This window comes from Nothobranchius furzeri, chromosome 1, assembly GCF_043380555.1.
Source record: "Nothobranchius furzeri strain GRZ-AD chromosome 1, NfurGRZ-RIMD1, whole genome shotgun sequence".
Taxonomy (NCBI): Eukaryota; Metazoa; Chordata; class Actinopteri; order Cyprinodontiformes; family Nothobranchiidae; genus Nothobranchius; species Nothobranchius furzeri.
The window spans coordinates 64,629,139-64,649,049 of record NC_091741.1 but is presented as its reverse complement, the minus strand read 5'-3'; the positions used below and the strand labels follow the sequence as shown (position 1 = coordinate 64,649,049).

The following is a 19,911-nucleotide window of genomic DNA, read 5'->3' as shown; positions in this document are numbered from 1 at the left end:
GGTAAAACCAATAACTACTGTATTTGGTCTCATTTCAGGACGAGGACAGCACCTCTGTCAGCAGCAGTGATGCAGGACTCGGCAGTGACCATGAAAGTGAGGCAGCCCCCATCGGTGAGCTGAGTGTTTTAGTGGAGCGTTTGATTTGTTCACCCTCAGGTGGAGCTGATCCGCATCTTGTGTCTGCATCCTCAGAGAACGGGCTGGCAGCATCTGTTTGTCCCTCCTCGTTTGTGCCTCCATATGCGTCTCTGGCATCAGCACTAATCCTGAGGCATGTCCCAGCCGCCCGCCTGGTGGAGGACCTGGGACACGAGTTGACGTACGTTCTGCCATACAGTGCTGCCAAAGACGGAGCCTTTGTGGAGCTCTTCAGAGATCTAGACCTGAAGCTGCAGGAACTGGGCATCTCCAGCTACGGAGTGTCTGACACCACGCTGGAGGAGGTTTGTTTTTAGTGACGTTACTACAGCAAACATTTTATCCATGGTTCAGATGAATGCGGTTTCTATGTTTCTGAGATGAATTTGTGGCACAAACAATTTCACGGTTTCCTGTTTTGGTAGATTTTCCTGAAAGTGGCTGAAGATAATGGAGTTGACACTGAAGTACCTTCAGGTAAGAAGGAAGTGCCCTCTGACTCTGATCTTGCACAATAAAAGATTAAATACTCATTTATTTGTGTTCAGATGGAACACTTCCTGTTCGGAGGCGGAGGAGGACTCATGCCTTTGGCGGAGGAGATCATCAGAGCTGCTTAAGGCCTACATCTGAGGATGAGGATGATGGCAACGAGTCCGAAGGAGATGCTGGTACACATACCCTGACAACACACACACTATTAACATACAACAAAAGCAGAGCTACACTAATAGAGGACAGGAAATCAATCATTGGCCCTAGGAAGTAATGCTGAGGTTGAGCAGGTGGTCATGTGATTGGTGTTTCATGTCAGACTGCAGGGAGTCAGACTGGCTGAACCGCACTGATGGTAAGGGATCCTATCAGATGAGTGGGTGGAGCCTGAAGAGGCAGCAGTTTGTGGCACTGATGTGGAAACGCTTCCTGTATGCTCGACGCTCTAGAAAGGGTTTCTTCGCTCAGGTGGGCCTACACCTGTCTCACACCTGTCCCACTTGATTACCCTGGTACATGTTCTGTGAGCATTAACTACACAGAGCTGTGTGTTTTCAGATAGTACTTCCTGCCGTGTTTGTCTGCATTGCTCTGGTCTTCAGCCTCATTGTGCCGCCGTTCGGAAAGTATCCAAGTCTAGAACTGCAGCCGTGGATGTATGAAGACCAGGTCACCTTTCTCAGGTCTTTGTCAAACCTGCCCTTCAGGTGTGCAGTGCTGACATCAGGTTTATTGTGATCTGACTCTTTGTGTGTGTGTCTCACAGTGATGATGCCCCTGGAGACGCCAACATGCAGAAGCTGCTGAACGCTCTGATGGACCCGCCGGGTCTTGGGACTCGCTGTATGGATGGGTATTCCATCCCGTAAGAACTTCTCTCAGAACACCTTACCCATCTGCCCCCAACACCACCTTCACCCCTGCTTTTGTCTGGCTCCACCTTCATCAGAGAGGCCCCCTGTACAATGGGTGATGAGGACTGGCACACCCCTGATGTCCCCATGAGTGTCCAGGAGATGTTCAGCTTCAGAAACTGGACCATGGAGAACCCATCTCCAGCCTGTTTCTGCACCTGTGATGGCAAGAAGAGGATGCTGCCGGAGTGTCCTGCAGGAGCTGGAGGTCTCCCCCCACCTGAGGTTAGATCTCCTGACATCTGTGCTTGGGGTGGAGGAGCAGTCGGTCAGTTCTTGACTTGCATTAAGAGTCTGGACAGACTGTGTGTGTATGCGTGCATGTGTGTGTGTTTTGTGGAGGATCACTGATTGTATCAGTGAAATTCTTCAGAACAGAAAGCAGTGCCGCACGATGGATTGAACAACGCCTCAGATGGAGGTCTACATTTTGGCCTGAGCAGGTGAACGCATTTGTTCCTCTGTAATTTGAACCTAAAGGTGTTTAAATTTTTCTCTTTAGATCAAACTTAGTGCAACCGATGCTCTGCAGAACCTGACAGGAAGAAACATCTCAGACTACCTGGTGAAAACCTATGCTCAGATCATTGGAAAGAGGTAGACACAGGACTCACCTGACCTAAGTCACCTGAACATGTCCAGGTACTAAAGTGTTCTGTCTGTTTACAGCCTGAAGAACAAAGTCTGGGTGAATGAGTTCAGGTCCGTCTCTGGAACGATCTACCTTCATTAGTCACTCGCTGCTCCTGGATGCTCTAATGATCTGTTCCCTCTGCAGGTATGGAGGCTTCTCATTGGGTGCCAGGAGCACACAGGTCCTCCCACCAGCCAACGAAGTTGATGATGCCATTGAGAGAGTCCGAAAGATCTTTGAGTTACAGGAGGTTAGTTGGAGACAAACCTGCTGTCAAATTCTCAACTCAGTCCAGTTGTTCTTCTACAAATAACAGTGCAGCTTCCTGATATAGAACCAGAATCTAGAAGCACAGCCTGATGACTGAAACTGTGTATTTCCTGCAGGGCGCCGCTGCAGACAGATTCCTGGACAATCTGTCAGGATTCATCAACGGCCTCGACACCAAAAACAATGTGAAGGTGGGTCAAGGAGAAAGTTGGGTCAGAACCAGGAAACCAGGAACTAGGTTCTGTTCATGGTTTTTGTTTTGGAGAGAAATCCTATTTTGGTATTGAGATATTTAACCCTCCCACTGTCCTAATGGGTGTGGCCCTGCGAGGAAAGTTGACCATTGGGCAGGATTGGTGGTTTATCCCTTGAGGTCCATGTGACAGGGGTGAGGAGTGAGCACCACCTCACCCCTGTCACATGGACCTCAAGGGATAAACCACCAATCCTGCCCAATGGTCAACTTTCCTCGCAGGGCCACACCCATTAGGACAGTGGGAGGGTTAAAAGGAAATCACAGCTTGCATTAATTCAGTATGACACACCAGTTATCAGTTACCCGGCTGCTTCTGCTAGTTAGAAATGGGAGTGTAGCCCAGCACAGCTTCTTTACCTGTTGTGGTTCACTTCACTTTACAATTTGGTCCTAGATGTTCCAGATGCTACAGATCTCGGCAGGGATCGCGTCTCTAAATACATTTTAGGTCGTAACAAGCTGTTCCCCAACTTTACTAAAGCATATGCATGGATTTGGACTTGGGTTGCAGGTTGCAACAGGTTGGACAGATATTCTTAGATTCACACTTCCAGTATCAATCTGATCTAACCAGTGTTTTTAACTCCAAACAGTTTCTCTATTTAGCTGGGGTGAGCTGATCAACACCCTACTGGGTCATTTTGTATTTGTCTCCTTTGTGTTGACCAAATCAAAGAGGTTTCAGCCTGCTGAGAGGTGTGTAAAGAGACCATCTATAAAGTGATTATTTATTACAATTAATGTTATTTGCTGGTTTGAATGGCTCAGTCTCAAAAACCAAAAGAGACTTGATAGTTAAGTGAGAGGCTCATACATCTGCAGACTGAGTTCCAGTTGTTGCCTTCAGATCAGAGATATCGCCTTCCTAAATGCAGCACCAATAGGAACAGACTGACCTTTATCCCATAGGCTACTGCTGCTCTCAATAAACATATGTCACAACTCTGGATTCTATGAATTTAACAGACAGATTTATTTCTACGCCTAAGCCCTGGCTGGCCCCACATGATCCTGCTCAGCCCTGTTCTGTTTGTTTTGCTGATCAAAAACTAATAGGTTAAAGGCAAAGTGTTCTCCTGGTTTTGTTGAACTGATGTAGTTATTTTTCAAACACACTAAGAACTAGGTGGGTTAGAAACACCTGACAGGTGGTTCTGACCTGATTGATTCAAATATGTGCTTTACTCTTGGGACAACATTTGCATGTCACATTCAGACTGTAGATGTCCAGGTCCTGAATTAATCCTGAAGCTGGTCTCCTCAGATCTGGTTTAACAACAAAGGTTGGCACAGCGCAGCAGCGTTTATCAACGTGATGAGCAACAGCATTCTGAGAGCAAACCTGCCGACGGGTTCGGAGCCCAGCAGCTACGGCATCAGCGCCTTCAATCACCCACTGAACCTGACCAAGGAGCAGCTGTCCCAGGTTGCACTGTAAGTACACACCTGGACACAACCCACCTTACCTAAACACACCTGGACACAACACACCTGATCTACTCACATCTAGGGATGGGTATATTTGACATTTGAATCGATACTGTGCCAATTTCCGGTACCTACGAATCAATACCGGTACTTAACGGTACCAATTTTTGATACTTTTGAGTGTTTAATAATTATTTAAATAGCTTTTTTAATTATATATATATATATATATATATATATATGTATATATATATATATATATATATATATTATTTTTCCAATATATAACCATATTTGATAAATATCATAATAACATACAACTGTTTGTATTTTTCATCGTAGTGTTGTATAAAATTCTTCATTATGAAAACCTTTAACAACAACTGTTTCTAAATGATGTAAAAACAAACCCAGCTCCATGTACTCCTAATCCTCTTCTATGCCCTCTGGAGGAACTCTGATGAGGAGACCATATATTATAAACTACAAATGAAACTAAAGCAAACGTTGATACCGTACAACAGTTTGTATTATAATACTGTGGTGTTCCACAAACTAAACCCAGCTCCATGTCCTTTTTCATCTGGACAAACTGTGTGATGGTGGGTCCTTGTAGTTTTATAAACTCCAAATTACACTGAAGCAAACATCTTTGCAGTGAACTAAATTTACTGTGTATCTTCATTCCTTTTGCCGTTCATTTTCAAACTGTTTATTTTTCCTACTCGGAAGGTGGAATTTCCGAGGAGACAGTGAACGCACCATTAGCTATGTAAAACAAAAACTAAACTGTCATGATAATGTTATCTTAAACAGTTTATTTAGCTGCTGGAGCAGATTAAGATGCCTCATCCTCAGATCTGTATTGCTGGTTTCATCATCACCCAATAGCCCATCGCATTTAGTGAAGTGGGCCCAAACTTCAGAACGCTTCCTCGCTTTGTTTACAGCTCGCCCACAGTGACTGACGACGTTACAAGTACCGAAACAAGGCACCGTTTCATATGACATGAATCAGTACTCAGTCGGTACTATGGAATTCAGCCGCTGCCTTAAAAAGTACCGAATTCTGTACTTGTCTCTAATCACACCTGGACATAACACACACCTACTGGGTGACAACTCTGACAGAAGTCTGTTGCCTTTGTCCTCTGTATCTCCAGGGTAACAACCTCTGTGGATGTCCTGGTGTCCATCTGTGTGATATTTGCTATGTCTTTTGTTCCTGCGAGCTTTGTGGTCTTCCTGATCCAGGAGCGTGTCAGTAAAGCCAAACACATGCAGTTCATCAGCGGTGTCCATCCACTGCTCTACTGGGTGGCCAACTTCATGTGGGATATGGTGAGAAGCTAAGCGCCGCCCCCCTCTGCATGTCAAGGTGTGTGCTTTTTGTCTGATGTTTGTGTGTCTCTGCAGTGTAACTACTTTGTCCCGGCGACGCTCGTCATCCTCATCTTCATCTGCTTCCAACAAAAAGCCTATGTGTCGTCCAGCAATCTGCCGGTACTTGCACTGCTGCTGCTGCTTTATGGGTCAGTACTACACAGAAGTACACTGTACAACATAGTACTCCACCGTACTGCACAGGTTAATGGGTTTCTAGGAGTCAGGGTGTTTCATCGTCCAAACTGTCTCCGTCTCGTCTCCAGCTGGTCCATCACTCCCCTCATGTACCCCGCATCGTTCTTCTTTAAGATCCCCAGCACGGCATATGTTGTCCTCACCAGCATCAACATCCTCATTGGCATCAACGGCAGCATCTCCACCTTCGTCATGGAGCTGTTTGGAGACCATGTGAGTTATCACTGAGCAGCCATCTTTTACCTGAGCTGAAGTTTAGTCCAGCGGCAAGCAGAGTTTTAAGTTGTTGTTTCTGCAGGAAATCGGCGGCATCAATGATATTCTGAAGAACGTCCTCCTCATCTTCCCTCACTTCTGTCTCGGGCGAGGACTGATCGACATGGTGAAGAACCAGGCGATGGCGGATGCTCTGGAAAGATTTGGTAACACAAGCAGGCCTAGTGTTTTGAAATATTGACTAGTCACCAGGTGTTCCCTTCACAGGTGAGCACGTGTGAGGACAGGTAGCTCACTGGGTGTGTGAATATGACTGTTCTCCAGGTGAGAACAGGTTCCGCTCTCCTCTTGAGTGGGACATGGTGGGAAAGAACCTGCTCGCCATGGCTGTGGAGGGTGTCGTCTTCTTCATCATCACCATCCTCATCCAGTATCGGTTCTGTATCAAACCCAGGTACGTTGAGAATGGTTCTGTCCTCCGCCCTCACCTTTGGCAGCAATCACCGCTGACACTCAGAACTTTGTCTCATACCCATATGACACGTGTGTGTGTGTGTGTGTGTGTGTGTGTGTGTGTGTGTGTGTGTGTGTGTGTGTGTGTGTGTGTGTGTGTGTGTGTGTGTGTGTGTGTGTGTGTGTGTGTGTGTGTGTGTGTGTGTGTGCACGTGAAGGCCTGTCAGTACACTCACCAAATTGGGAGCACTTGGAGAAGAAGATGAGGATGTCGCCCGAGAGAGACACAGGATTGTCCAGGGTCTTGGACAGGGAGACATCCTGGAGCTGCGGCAACTCACTAAGGTGGGCAGGCTGTAACACCTGACCAGGTGGTTTCTAAGACCCGGTCTTAGGAATTTGTTGACCCTGAGTGATGTCACCCACAGGTGTTTAAGAGGAAGCAGAAGCCAGCTGTAGACCGACTCTGTGTTGGGATTCCACCGGGAGAGGTGAGCCTCACTTTGGACAGGTAGTATCTCTCTGAGAAGAACATGGAGCCATGAGAAACTGAGCACCTGTGTGTGTTTTCTCAGTGTTTTGGTCTGCTCGGAGTGAATGGAGCTGGAAAAACAACTACCTTCAAGATGTTGACAGGAGACACAATGGTGACCAGTGGAGAGGCATTCTTGGCTGGGAAAAGGTGAGATGATACCTGAGCAGAGAGTCCAGGTCCAACATCAACAACATTTTTGACAACTGGGTTAGGTCTTTAGTGTGCACAAAATAGAGAAAGGAATGATGATGAGGAGGAGGCAGTAGAAAGAGGAAGAATGCAGAGTGGGGTTTTGTAAAATGCGCTAAGTTAAAACAAAGTATAGAACTTAGGAGAGCACTTCATGCAACCTCAGGTCTGGACTGAAGAAGAGGAGGTAGATGAAGCACAGTTTTACAGCCACGTACCATCTGAGTTTTTTAGAAGTTAAAGAAAATTCTTGGTTGAATGACGCAGTAAGCTGTCAAGCAGCATGATGTTTCAGGGAGATTCGAAGAAATCCACCAAATTTTCAGCGTAACTTAGGGTCTTTTTTGCTAATTATGTTCCCATGGTAACTCAAAATAAAAATAAAGGTAACAGAAGTCTTTTGGTGGCTAAGTCTGTATAATTTATGTGGGTGAACGCTTCAGGCCACATTAATGTTGATGTAAGATTAACAAATAAAGAAGCCGAGCTGAGGAATTTGTGCATCAAGGGTCTTGAGATCACAGGAAACTGGTTTTAACCCCTAAAGCAAAAGGAAAACTCGGGGAGCGTGTCTTCTCAGGAACTCTCAGCCTCAGGTCATCAGGCATGCATGCTCCGCCAAGGCTTTTAAAGCCAAACCGAAGACCTGCTTAATTAGTGGCCCTCTCTAATCCAGATTCTGAACAAGTCCAGAAGGTTCTCCACGTGTTCCTGAAACCTGCAGAGCCACTAGTCTAGACCTGATTAGCTGTTCTCACAGATGAAAAGCCACCCCACCCTCAATAGGATAGAACACGTTCCAACTCGAGTTTTAGTTTTACGTCTTTAAAGATGGACCAGCTGATGCTGGTTTGTTCTGTATTCATGTGTGTTCGGATCTCTGTAGCATCCTGAGGGAAATCGACGAGGTGCACCAAAACATGGGCTACTGTCCTCAGTTTGATGCCATCAATGAGCTGCTGACAGGAAGAGAGCATCTTGAGCTGTACGCCATCCTCAGAGGTGTCCCGGAGAAGGAAGTGTGTGACGTGAGTCAATAACACACACACACACACACACACACACTGCTGGGTGGGGCCATGCTGCCAGGCTTTGATCGACTGCTGTTTGATTGACAGGTGGCAGAGTGGGGCATCAGGAAGTTGAGTTTGTTAAAATACGCAGATAAACGAGCAGGAAGCTACAGCGGAGGAAACCTGAGGAAGCTGTCCACAGCCATCTCTCTGATTGGAGCGCCCCCTGTTGTGTTTCTGGTAAATAACCTCTGTTGCTTTCTGACACACAGACACACACACACACACACACACACACACACACACACACACACACACACAGTGAAATGTCTGATCAGCTGTCCCCTTCCAGGGCAATTGACCTAGAATTTTGTCCCTTTTGGGGCACCATACTCTAGCAAGGTAACAGGCTGCTTTTCAAATACTCCCTCTACCATTCTGTTTCTGCCCCCCCCCCCCCCCCAATACACTGAGGATTAGATGTATTTTAGATTAGTTTTTAGTTTAGTGGCACATAAAAATCCACCAGCAGGATTCACCTGAACACCTTCTTGAGTCTCTGGTGAGGGGCAGAGTTGTTCTGCTGTTTTTGTCATCATGGAGACATCACCCATCTCTAACATATGTGCCTCGACAGCTAATCAAAGAAAAACTTGAGCATGTGTGTGTTTGTGGAGGTGGGGGAGGGAGGTGACTAGTATGGCCCACCTCCCCCTCCTCCCCAGGGATCCATCTGAACGTGGCTCTGATCCCTGTTGCAGGACGAGCCCACCACAGGTATGGACCCCAAGGCCCGCCGAGCCCTATGGAACTGCATCCACAGTGTCATCAAGGAGGGGCGCTCCGTGGTCCTCACATCCCATAGGTGAGTCCCAGATGGAACCAGCGTTCTCTATGTTTGTCCTTGGCTCTTTGTCTAAGTGTGTGACCTCCTGACCCTTGTGATGGGACTTTGAATGTGTTTGTTACAGCATGGAAGAGTGCGAAGCTCTGTGCACGAGGATGGCCATCATGGTGAACGGCAGGTTCAGATGTCTGGGGAGCGTCCAACACCTGAAGAACAGGTGACACTCAGGGATTCCTAGTGAAACTTTTCTGAAACCTAATGAAAATAATTTTTTTATTTCATTTAAAATGAAACATAAAAGCGTTTAACGTTAACTTTGCTTAGTGACCACTAGGGGCCACTAGAAAGCTCCTATCCAATTTAAAGTCTGAGACAATGTTTTCCTGTGGCAGGTTTGGTGATGGGTACACCATCATCCTGCGGGTGGCGGGACCCGACCCAGACCTTCTGCCTGTCATGAAGTTCATCGAGAGCGAGCTGAGCGGCAGCACGCTGAAGGAGAAGCACCGCAACATGCTGCAGTACCAGCTGCCATCTTCACTCACGTCACTCGCTCACATCTTCTCCATCCTCGCCGAGAACAAGGACATTCTCCGGATTGAGGACTACTCTGTCACTCAGACCACTCTGGACCAGGTACAACCCACAAAACACACCTGGAAAGGAAGACGAAGGGGCTGATGGGAAATGTGGTCCTCAGAAATTCTGAACTATGTCATTTTTGGTTCCAGGTCTTCGTAAACTTTGCGAAGGACCAGAGTGATGATTATGTTTCCAAAGATGCCTCAGTGAGAAGGAAGGACGTGTCCATTGATGTTGCAGCGCTGAGCTCTACCTGTGCAGCTGCTGAGGGAGGTGGAGGGCAGCAGGAAAGCATCATGTGATTACAAGTGATGTCATGTGACAATAGTAGGCTGATCTTCAGCCTGGACTCAACGCACAGCAGAGGACTTCTCCCATTTACCTGCTGTAGAGTCGCACCAATTTAAAAATGGTGGTAGGCAGAGCCTCCTGCCACCCGATTCCACTCAATGCAAGACTTCCTGTGGAGGCGGCGAGCAGCTCCGAGTTAAAAACTTGAACAAGCGTGAGCATTTGCTGTTCTGAACCAATGATGAAGAATACAGATGATTTCAGACGGCTGAGCTTTGATTCCGTTTTTGTCCTCGAACTCTTATTTATATTTGTAGCTGGAACTCTACCTTGTAATCCTGTTGTTTGGGCAGTGTGTACACTGCTTCTGTAGTGTTAACAGCCAATCAGAGTGCTCGATGCAAAGATTGATTTTTATAGTTTTTTTATTAATGAAAGAGGAGCAGACCTGAAAGCTTCCGCTGTGAAGCAGCACAATACCTCTTCAGCTCCTAGACAGCACATTGCAGTATTGATCAGCGATCAGACCTAAATGATCAGAGATCTACTTGATGACTGATTTAGCTGATCAGACATCAGCCCATGTGTCTGACTGCAGCACTTTAAGTGTTTGAGTCATTTGTTTTTGTTTACACTGATTCTGTTTTATGATCACACGTTAGTTGTTGAGCTGCTGATGAATGAACAGCTGTTACGGCCCAATGAGCAGAATAAAACCAGTCCAATCCACTGGCTCCGCCCACTGCTTCAAACACTCTCTTCCTTTAAACTATCCCTGTTTGCCCGTTAAAAGGAACCTGAACATTTTTTACGCTGATCATTTCTGAGCTAAAACTTGTATTTCAGGGTTTCATGGTGGCACAGTTGGTAGCAAGGTTGCCTCACAGTGAGGTTGCAGGTTTGAATCCTGGCTGTGGCCTTTGCACATTCTCCCCATGCATGTTTGTGGGTTTTCTCTGGTTTCCACCCACAAGCCAATAACATGCATGTCAGGTTGATCGGCAAATCTAAATTGTAAGTGTGAATGGTTCTATGTCCCATTTGTCTCTGTGTCCATGTGACGGACTGGAAAGCTGTTCACCTGTTGCCTGGTGACAGTTAATCAGGACCAAGCAGGGCAGAAAAAGAATATACATGTATTTAAATTTCAATCTCCTTCAGTCCAGATTCCCTCGGTTTGGTTTTCCTGTTCATGGAGACGGATGGATGAAAGAGTCACATGACTGAAATGGTTTTGTCTTAAAGAATCCATTTGTTTTTAATAAATGAACATTTCCAAACATTTAAACAGTCTCACTTTATTTTAGTTCTTTGACAACCATCAAAAACTCTTCGGCTTATAGTATATGGTAAGGTTTTGAAGCCCCGCCCACCACCAGCAGGATTGGACCGAGTTGCTGCAACTCAAACACCAACAGCTCCATGTTGGTTAATCCTGATGAGCTGCTATTAGCTCGACCACCGATGGAGGCTGGCTCAGTAGTCCAGAGCACATGTCAGCATCATGAGACCATTTCCACAGAGATGGAAGGAAACTACTTTATCGGAGAGAACGGACATGGGAACATGAGCTGATTCCTCTGAGATTCCAGATAGTTCACACTGTTCCTGACTGAAAGAGCAGGTTGGGAGAGAGAGAGACGGAAAGGGAGAGTGAGTAAGAGAAAAGCAGAGGAAGAGTGATTGATTATGAACGGACCACTGTTTTTCCTGAGATTTCTTCTTTTCATAAAGATAACTAAACAATAGTTTTCAGCCTCAGAATCAGTCACTTCTCTGACATGTGTGATGTCACCAGGATAGTGGGCGGAGTCTCACCTGCAGCCACCACTCTGGCATCAGTGTGAGCCTTGTGTCGAACCTCAGCTCGCTGGTCGGCGCTCTCGTACCACCAGAGGGTGTGAACTGAGACACAGACACAGTGACATCATGGTAAACAACATCTAACATTACAGAAACGAACAAAACCCGTCTGGTTCTGCTCCAAACACAGTCCAGTCAGAAGCATCTGGAACTGGAACAGATGCAAAAACATTTCCACAGCGAGGAACCACCAGAGGAGCTGCTGATGGCCCAGAGCGCCATCTATAGGCAGACCTCGACATTTGAGAAAAGAATCAGAACAAAGGTCATCAGGATTTAGGTTCTATTACTGAAACATCTGATGAAGTTTCTGATTATTCCTTCATTGTTTCCTTTTAATCTGAAGAGAATAACTTTTGTAACGTAAACGCAAATTAATCGTTGCTGAGACTTCTGTCAGGGAACTGTTGCAAATGTGAATCCAGTTTGCTTTGAGAGGAAAGAGAAAAAAACAGTGTTTATATATTTTAAAAATAAACAGCCTCAAATCCTGTAAACTAAACAACTATTAAAATTCTGACATTTTCATCTATATATTTTATCTATAATTCTTGAAATGACTGAAATCCGATTTCAGACTTTACTGAATAAATGGTGGTTATGTTGTTGCTAAACATCAGCTGACGTGTGATGTCACTGTGCCTCACTCACCTCTGTTTAATAATCCAAACTCACTGTGGAACGCCCCCAGCAGCTTGCCGTACCCTGGTGCATCATGGGAAGTGGTTGCAGCCTGAAAAGCGCTGCCCCAAACTGCCGGGCCCCCAGGACGCATCTGGAAGGAAACCAGCTCATACACACCTGGAACACAAACACCTGTTGTTACACCCGGTAGGCAGGATGCCGCTGCAAGATGGTGCAGTCTGGAGGCAGGGCTTACCTCCCTCTTGTGGAGGTTTCTGCAGGAGACTCCATGGCACCAGGTATGTGACCTCGTTGTCCTGTGATGTAAGCATGGGCAGGGCCTTCGAGATGTACTCTGACATCCAGGAAGGGTCCTGTGCCAGGGCTGTCCGTACTTTTGCCCGCTGTGAGTAGCTGTCTAAGGGGGCGGGGCATGTGACAAAAACAGGCTGAAAACCGTTTTATCAACTATGAACGGGACTTTATCTACACTCTGGATCACAACTTAATCAGTTTAACTTCAACTGAAGGTTTGACCACATTTTGAATTTACAAACCAATCAGTGATCTGCGATTGGTCTCAGGAGAAGAAGGCGTGTTCTCACCATACTTCCATATATGGAAGACCTGGTTCAAGCCACCATACTCGACACTCCAGTATCCAATCAGCTCTGAGTAAGCGGTGCGGAGATGGATCTTCTCATTGGTCAGTTTAAGGAAGGCAGCGTTCTGGTCCGGGCGGATGCAGTAGGTGCGGAACTCGTAGAAGGTTCGGGTTTCCTGCTGAGGCCCTGTGAAGAGGCACTCCTGAGGCTGCAGAGAGGAGAGGGCAGAGGTCTGAGACACAGAACAGGTGTGTGTGTGTGTGTGTGTGTGTGTGTGTGTGTGTGTGCGTGCGTGCGTGCGTGTGTGTGTGTGTAAAGCACTACAGGGTCCTCTGAATCAGAAAGGTGTATACAAGAGCAGGTAGTTTATCATTATCATGGCATCATCACGCTCCTGGAGCCCAAAGTCAGAAGGGCATGAAATCTGAGGCTCTACAGATGTTGAGGATATTTGCTGGAGAAACGGAAACAGCTGGCAGAAGGGACAGTGTCTATGAAGTAGAGCTCTGGATGGAAACATCTGGATTCATTTACCAAATCTTCACCTTCTACTCCTCAACCCTGTGGTGCATTTCACTCCAATTCAAATTATGCTTTTGTTTGGTTAAAAAACTGGTAAAGTTCATACAACGTATAAAAGTGTAAACAGTCCACACAACATGCCCTGTGCTTAGGAATTAGATTTTGGGTATAAGGCCTGAATTCCCAAACCATAATCGGAACTGAAGAGGACTTTTGGGTGGGAAGTAAGGCATCTTCAACAAACAAGACATAATCCTGGCTTTTCCTGGATGAACGAGAATCATCACAAACACATGTCCAACACAACGTGTACCACGTCTCTATCTCATCTAGACGTGTCTCCAACTCAATCTCTGTAAAGCTCCTCCCCTTTTCTGAGGCATAGACATGAATTTTGATCATCCAGTGGAGGATCACCACTGGAAGACATGTCAGCAGTTATTCACTGTTTATTCTGAGATGTAACAAGGGGAGGAGGTCTGGTATTCACTCATGTGGTTCAAATCCATGTTGATCAGAATTTACAAATGAATTGTTCTTGAATCCATGTGTAGGAGCAGTTTGATACACCTGATTGTGTCCATAGCTACTTGGTGTGACACCCATGCAGGTAGATGGGTTGAGGGATCAGGTTTCTGTTTAAGACCCTATAGCATCAAGAAAGTCATGGACATGCCAAGGGTCATCAGGCATTACACTGCCCAGCCATCTTCATTTACCTGAGAAACAGTGTGCTCCGTTTATTACCATCTCTCCATAAGCCAGCCTCGCCACCTGGGGAACCGCCAGAACAAAGTTCCTCTCCTGCTTCCCTATCTGCTGCAAGCTACAAGACATCTCCAGGAGAAGACAGGACTTTAACCTAAGAATTGTACTCTTTCTTTACGATTACTTTCCTACTTTACAGATTAATTAAAATCATAGAACAATGAGTGTTTTATCTAAGGTGACTTTAAGACTACTTGATTGCTTGAAAGTAATGATTGAATCAAAATAACTTTTTATTGTTGAAATGCATTATTTTAGATCTTAAATAGAACATTCAACACAACAGCACCATTCAACCCCCCACATCCCCATAAGTAATGTGGACTAATCTGTTTTAAATCCTTTTAAACTGTTGTTTTAGCAGATCTGAATCACTGGTTTGCACTGCACTTTCTTGATGTTCTGTAAAATGTTTTTAATTGTTTTTAGTCCTCCATGGTTTTGATATTTATTGTTATTTATTGTCTTGTGCACTGTTGATGACGGGCCATCTATTCCATTCTAAATACACCAAACAAATCTTCTTGATAAGTTAAGGATGGTTTTATAATCAGCCATGTCACATATTTTGTCTCTTAGGAAAAGATGTGGGGCAGAGGAATTTGATAACACTTCCTACATTTTTCCTGGTCTGTGATTGGTCAAACACAGACCTTAAAAGTTAGAGACTCACTCTATTCTGGGGTTCCAGTCAAAATGCTAACTGAACATCTTATGTGAGATCAAGCCAGCTCTTACAACAGAACACTTTCAGCTGCAAAGATCCACCTTTTTCAGAATCAAACAACCATTATTTGCTTTAACCTGCTACAATTTCATCAGACGCTAACCAACCCGTCAGCCTCCAGCAGAAGCGAACTTCTATATCAGGGAGTATCCTCAGACCAGCCGAGCTGTATTCAAGGGACCTTGGAATACCCCAGAAGTCCAACCACTCCTCAGTCTTGTCAAGACTGGCTTCGCTTTGCCAGTTGGATCTATCAGAAGCTCTCATCACTGGTACAGCAGGCGCTGCCCACCAGATAAAGGACACATAATAATTCCTGGCTACCTTATCGTGGCTGGAACAAGGTCTCATGCAGAAGATGAGACCTTTTACTTTCACTCTGAATAAAATTCATCTTACTTGAATCATGAATGACTTTTTTAAACTTGATAATTGCATAAGTGTCATATAATCATCTCTTGTTAAATCCCAAAGTGTTTGAATAATGTGTGCATTAATCATTGATGTGGTAAAATGAATATTTTTCCTGCAATGATTCATTTCAGATCATAAACTACACCAGATCAGTAAATGTTGATTCAACAAGTTGATCTATCAGTATACTCATACACATCATAATAAGATTATTATTCAATTCAATTTTCAATTCAAGTTTACTAATATAGCGCCAAATCATGACAAGAGTCGTCTCAAGGCACTTCACAAAGTAAGCATTCCAATACAGGTCAGTTCATCAAACCAATCAGTAAAACGTTTCCTATATAAGGAACCCAGCAGATTGCTGTAAAGTCACTGACTAGAGTCAATGACTTTACAGCAATCCTCATACTAAGCTAAATACTTAATGTCTAACATTCACTTCACATAAATGTTAAAAACATTTTTACTTCACACCATGAGTGTGCAGAGAATGCTCTCTGAATATCTGAGTGGACGTGACTTCTGGGGTATTTTTGGTAATGCCCTTTAAACGGGTAAAATTCTGATTTGTTTAAGTTTATAAACAATGAAGGTGATAAAACAGGAATTACTTCCTGATCTAGGGAGTCTTCGCCGTTGCCTTGACAAAACCAGTCGGGTGAACAAGCATTCTGAGACCATCCTATATTTTGAGCTCAAGGTCAAAGCTTCTCTGCGAGTGATTTCAGACACAATGGCTCTTTTAAGGAGGGTGCTCGCTGCAGAACTACAAAGGCGGAGCTGCACCAGAGTCAGCCCCGCCCATTCACGCAAACTCAGCCTAGCCCACTGACTTCCGTTTTTGTTTTTCAACTTTATCGCAAACTAACCTGACTCTCATGAATTACGGCTGTTACTAGTTTACAGTCGTTAATGCTATGTTCTGTGCTCCAATTAAACAAGATAAATATAACTTGCTACATGACAAAGTCTGAATATATCCTGAAATGAAAAGGTTTCTTTCAGCGAATATCTGCCCACAGCCGCTCCAACAAACCTCCTGTACAACAACATTTGACAACACTATGAGAGTTCTGGTAGTCCAGTGGCAAGGTCGTTTGACTTAAGTTTTGCTTTCCCCTCAGCTGATGCTGGTTCGATTCTCGGTGGGGTCGGCAACAATCTATTTAGCCAGCTGAAACATTTAATTTGTTCATATTTTAGTTGTAATGTTCATTTTCAGCAAAATATTTATGTCTCTACAAGTTCTTTGAATTTGGTCGTTCCTAAACAGCATTTTAGTTGAAACTCTGCTCACAAATGGACTCACACTGGCTAAATAAACAAATGAATAAATAAAAAAACACATTAGTCATTATATGTTAAACGGCATACCAATAAATTGTTGTAAACATAGTACTGGCAAGTGTAGCTAGAAATGAGGAAAAGGGGTTATAGAATATTTCCACTACTGCGAGGCGAACCTACGCAAAACTGCATGTCAACCTGACACCATAACCACTACACCACCACAACTGATAAAAGTTAGGTGGCATTACATTTGATTGTGCTATCCGGCAAGTCTTTGTAGATGGGATGTATGGTTTATTGGCGGTGTCTCAGTAGTAGTCATTTCAGAAATAATTTGTCAGAAAATTCACAGAATATCCAGATTTGAGAACCAAGACCAGACCCGCTTCGGGGGAGGAGACCAAATTGAAGCTGAGATGGGAAGAAAATGCATGAATGAGGCCAAAAAAGGCTTTGGCGTGTTTCTTATGAGGAAATGACAATATAACATGATTAAAAGTTCCAAAAGTTAGATTTTTAATTATATGGAACCTTTACAAAAACTGTTCAATTCACTTCTCAACTCCGTCCCCAATCCTGCATTTTTTAGCTATAACACCCTCTTTGGTTCCAGAATGCTATAAAGTCTGACAACTGGAAGGAATTGGACTGACTATGATAGAATGGGCGGGGCTAATTCTGGAATGGGTGGGGCTGACTCTGGTGCAGCTCCACCTTCTGGTGCAGCTCCGCCTTTGTGGTTCTGCAGCGAGCACCACTTGCTTTTAAGAGCCACCGAACAGCCTTAAATGCAAAACAAGCTTTCCAGCTTCCCGCAGTCACCTGGAGATAACCCAGAGTGGACGGGTCATAATCGGAGCTGCCTACGGGCTCCGGTACCAGAGGTCCACGTCATCAGCAGTGTCCATCCCGAACTCTTGACCCCCTGGATCGCACAGGGATCTCCACACAAGGGTGCGTAGACCAGCACAAATTGTGTCAGATGGTTTTATAAACAAATCTCTAGCTTATCAAACCATACAGCCAAACTGATTTTACAACCCACACTCCACTATCAAACATCTAGCTCACATTCAATCATTCCATTCATCGTCTGTTATCTATACAACTATCATTTCATTCATACTTTGTCATGTACAATCATTTAGTTTAGGAAAATCAAAATAAAATCATTTTTTAACTATATTCTTGACTCTGTATGAATTAATATGAAGTGTGTATGTTCCCTGAATAAGTCAAAGAAACTAAAGTCTTTTGATTAAACGTTCACAGACCAATCAGATTGATATTTCATATTTATATGGAATTATCACATCTTATTGATCATTTAATATATGTGTAGCCAATCCTTAATGCTACATTATCTTGAATAATAATTTAACTTCTGATATTCTGTGTAATCGTTAGTGGTATGAATATAGTGATAAATTGATTTTTATAAACTATATGTTTGCTTCTGCATCAAATTATTAATGAGTTCGTTCCCTGGCTACCCTAAGTGTCTATTTCCTGTCAATCGAATAGGTCCAATAATATTAATGACTCATAGTTTGATGGAACATTATACTTTGTTGGATAATTTTCATATTTTATTGACAGTTTATTAATTGTGACCACTTACAAAACGTTACGACCCTCAGGCCTGTTTGGTGAGGGTCTGGTTTTTGCTGCCCCCTGCTGGGTGTCTGACTTCACTGCAGGGGGCAGAGACGTGTGGACCAGGACCCTCGGCGCGTGAGCCCGAGTATGCTTTTGACACAAACACATTTAAACAAATACACGCGAGCGCGAGCACGCGCACACATGCACCCTGCGAGTTTGACCGCTGAAGACTGTGGGGCGTTCAGGGCCCCCGTACCTTCTGGATAATGTTAGACTGAGGGTTCTGGTCTGTAACCCAATCAGAGACCAACGAGACAAACATCCGAGAAATAACAAACCTCACATACACACACGCGCGCGCGCTTACTGCTGCAGCTGTAACCGAAGGGGGTGTAGCCGCTCTCTAAAGCTACATACCATTGTGGGACTTCTGTTCTGGCCTCGGCGCAGGTGTGGACTTAAAGGCTCACTCACCTGAACAGTAGCAGCAGGAGGTCTGAGTAGGACCGCAGCGGGTCGCAGATAACGGCTCAGCTTCAACATTTTACTGGAGACAGAGCACAAACCCAGGACGAGTCGAACAGGGAGGTTAATCTTTTGAAGTAGGAGGTTCCTCTCTGATATCCTCTGAGACAGGAGGTCTCACTCTGATCTTCGATTGGAAACAACTTTTCGTTCAAACCTTTGCCACCAATCATATTCATTTATATGGTCACCACCACAGTGAATCCAGGTGGCTCCAGCTCTACACCAGGCGTCTCTGAGTAAACTTGTGTGGCTCCCAGGCCAGCTGCATTTCTATAATGTTGGAATTTTGTCTCTACAGCAGGAAGTTGGTTTAGATAAATACTTTTAAACATTTTATAGATATAGATATGTCTACTTTAGACCTGTTTGAACAAATATATATATATATATATATATATATTTAATTTTCAAATGTGGAGTCCTCTGTTCTACATCCTCTACTCTCCCACCAATTAGCATCACATTACCATCTCATCGGCTCTGATGACCCATTTCCTGATTTTTAACCACCCCACCACTCCAAGAAGAATCTCAAAATTTCCTCTCTGCCTCCTGTCTTCTCAGAGGGTCCGTACTGTTCTACACATTTCCATTCATTCTTGCTGAAACCCTTTTATCGTACATCACACCTGACATGTTTCTCCACCTATTCCTGCTTGAACACGATTCTTCACCTCTTTTCCACACTCTACTTTGGACTATTGAACGTCCCACTCAAAAGCACTCCTGACCCCTGTGACCTTGAGTCCCTCTCATCCACACATGTGCCTTGGTGTATTATCATCATGAACTGTTGACATGTGAATCAAAGTGATACAAATAGTAATAGTATTTTGTACGTTTGCGTAAAAGAATAAAAAATACAAAATTTTGATTTCCTATAAATAAACCTGTAAGATCCAGTTTTCCTTTCACTTGAAATCATCAACGAGCTATGTCATTGTCATGTCAACCCAGTAATAAAACATTGTCCAGACTAATCTCAGCAGAAATCATTCAGATTACACATATCTGCATTGCTGTGTTTCTACAATGACTCTTCTCAGGGCAACACATGAACTGTCAACTGTTTACGTCTTTGAAGGTTTTCAAAGCTCCTTAGACTGTCAACTGTTTA

The 19,911-nt window shown here is 44.4% G+C and overlaps 2 protein-coding genes across 2 annotated transcripts in view; one reads left to right on the top strand and one right to left on the bottom strand.

Moving 5' to 3' along the window:
* abca1b (ATP-binding cassette, sub-family A (ABC1), member 1B) overlaps positions 1 to 10,574 on the top strand; it is a 39,207-nt gene extending 28,633 nt beyond the window's left edge. Inside the window, exons 23-49 of the mRNA XM_015952529.3 lie at positions 39 to 114; positions 196 to 446; positions 567 to 618; positions 690 to 812; positions 956 to 1,104; positions 1,195 to 1,319; positions 1,403 to 1,501; positions 1,586 to 1,775; positions 2,053 to 2,147; positions 2,220 to 2,252; positions 2,329 to 2,434; positions 2,571 to 2,645; positions 3,975 to 4,144; positions 5,302 to 5,479; positions 5,555 to 5,670; positions 5,788 to 5,932; positions 6,018 to 6,141; positions 6,260 to 6,389; positions 6,607 to 6,733; positions 6,817 to 6,879; positions 6,964 to 7,070; positions 7,999 to 8,140; positions 8,231 to 8,365; positions 8,887 to 8,990; positions 9,097 to 9,189; positions 9,365 to 9,608; positions 9,704 to 10,574. Coding sequence (XP_015808015.1) covers positions 39 to 114; positions 196 to 446; positions 567 to 618; positions 690 to 812; positions 956 to 1,104; positions 1,195 to 1,319; positions 1,403 to 1,501; positions 1,586 to 1,775; positions 2,053 to 2,147; positions 2,220 to 2,252; positions 2,329 to 2,434; positions 2,571 to 2,645; positions 3,975 to 4,144; positions 5,302 to 5,479; positions 5,555 to 5,670; positions 5,788 to 5,932; positions 6,018 to 6,141; positions 6,260 to 6,389; positions 6,607 to 6,733; positions 6,817 to 6,879; positions 6,964 to 7,070; positions 7,999 to 8,140; positions 8,231 to 8,365; positions 8,887 to 8,990; positions 9,097 to 9,189; positions 9,365 to 9,608; positions 9,704 to 9,856 — 3,405 coding nt within the window. The 3' untranslated portion in view covers positions 9,857 to 10,574. The remainder of the gene's footprint in view (positions 1 to 38; positions 115 to 195; positions 447 to 566; positions 619 to 689; positions 813 to 955; positions 1,105 to 1,194; positions 1,320 to 1,402; positions 1,502 to 1,585; positions 1,776 to 2,052; positions 2,148 to 2,219; positions 2,253 to 2,328; positions 2,435 to 2,570; positions 2,646 to 3,974; positions 4,145 to 5,301; positions 5,480 to 5,554; positions 5,671 to 5,787; positions 5,933 to 6,017; positions 6,142 to 6,259; positions 6,390 to 6,606; positions 6,734 to 6,816; positions 6,880 to 6,963; positions 7,071 to 7,998; positions 8,141 to 8,230; positions 8,366 to 8,886; positions 8,991 to 9,096; positions 9,190 to 9,364; positions 9,609 to 9,703) is intronic.
* Positions 10,575 to 11,123: 549 nt separating this feature from the next.
* On the bottom strand, positions 11,124 to 18,894 carry nipsnap3a (nipsnap homolog 3A (C. elegans)). The gene is made up of 6 exons (XM_015952541.3): positions 18,741 to 18,894; positions 12,938 to 13,145; positions 12,589 to 12,750; positions 12,360 to 12,509; positions 11,664 to 11,750; positions 11,124 to 11,457 (listed from the first exon to the last, which is right to left on the bottom strand). Exons 1-6 carry the CDS (start codon positions 18,807 to 18,809, stop codon positions 11,381 to 11,383), a joined length of 753 nt encoding a protein of 250 aa, XP_015808027.1. The 5' UTR covers positions 18,810 to 18,894; the 3' UTR covers positions 11,124 to 11,380.
* Positions 18,895 to 19,911: the final 1,017 nt, after the last annotated feature.

Coding starts and splice junctions, on each gene's coding strand:
- nipsnap3a (XM_015952541.3), bottom strand. CDS start 18,809: ATGTTGAAGCTGAGCCGTTATCTGCGACCCGCTGCGGTCCTACTCAGA. Junction 11,751..12,359: donor GTTTGGATTATTAAACAGAG/GTGAGTGAGGCA, acceptor TCTGTGTCTCAG/TTCACACCCTCTGGTGGTAC. Junction 11,458..11,663: donor TGCCAGAGTGGTGGCTGCAG/GTGAGACTCCGC, acceptor CTGCTCTTTCAG/TCAGGAACAGTGTGAACTAT.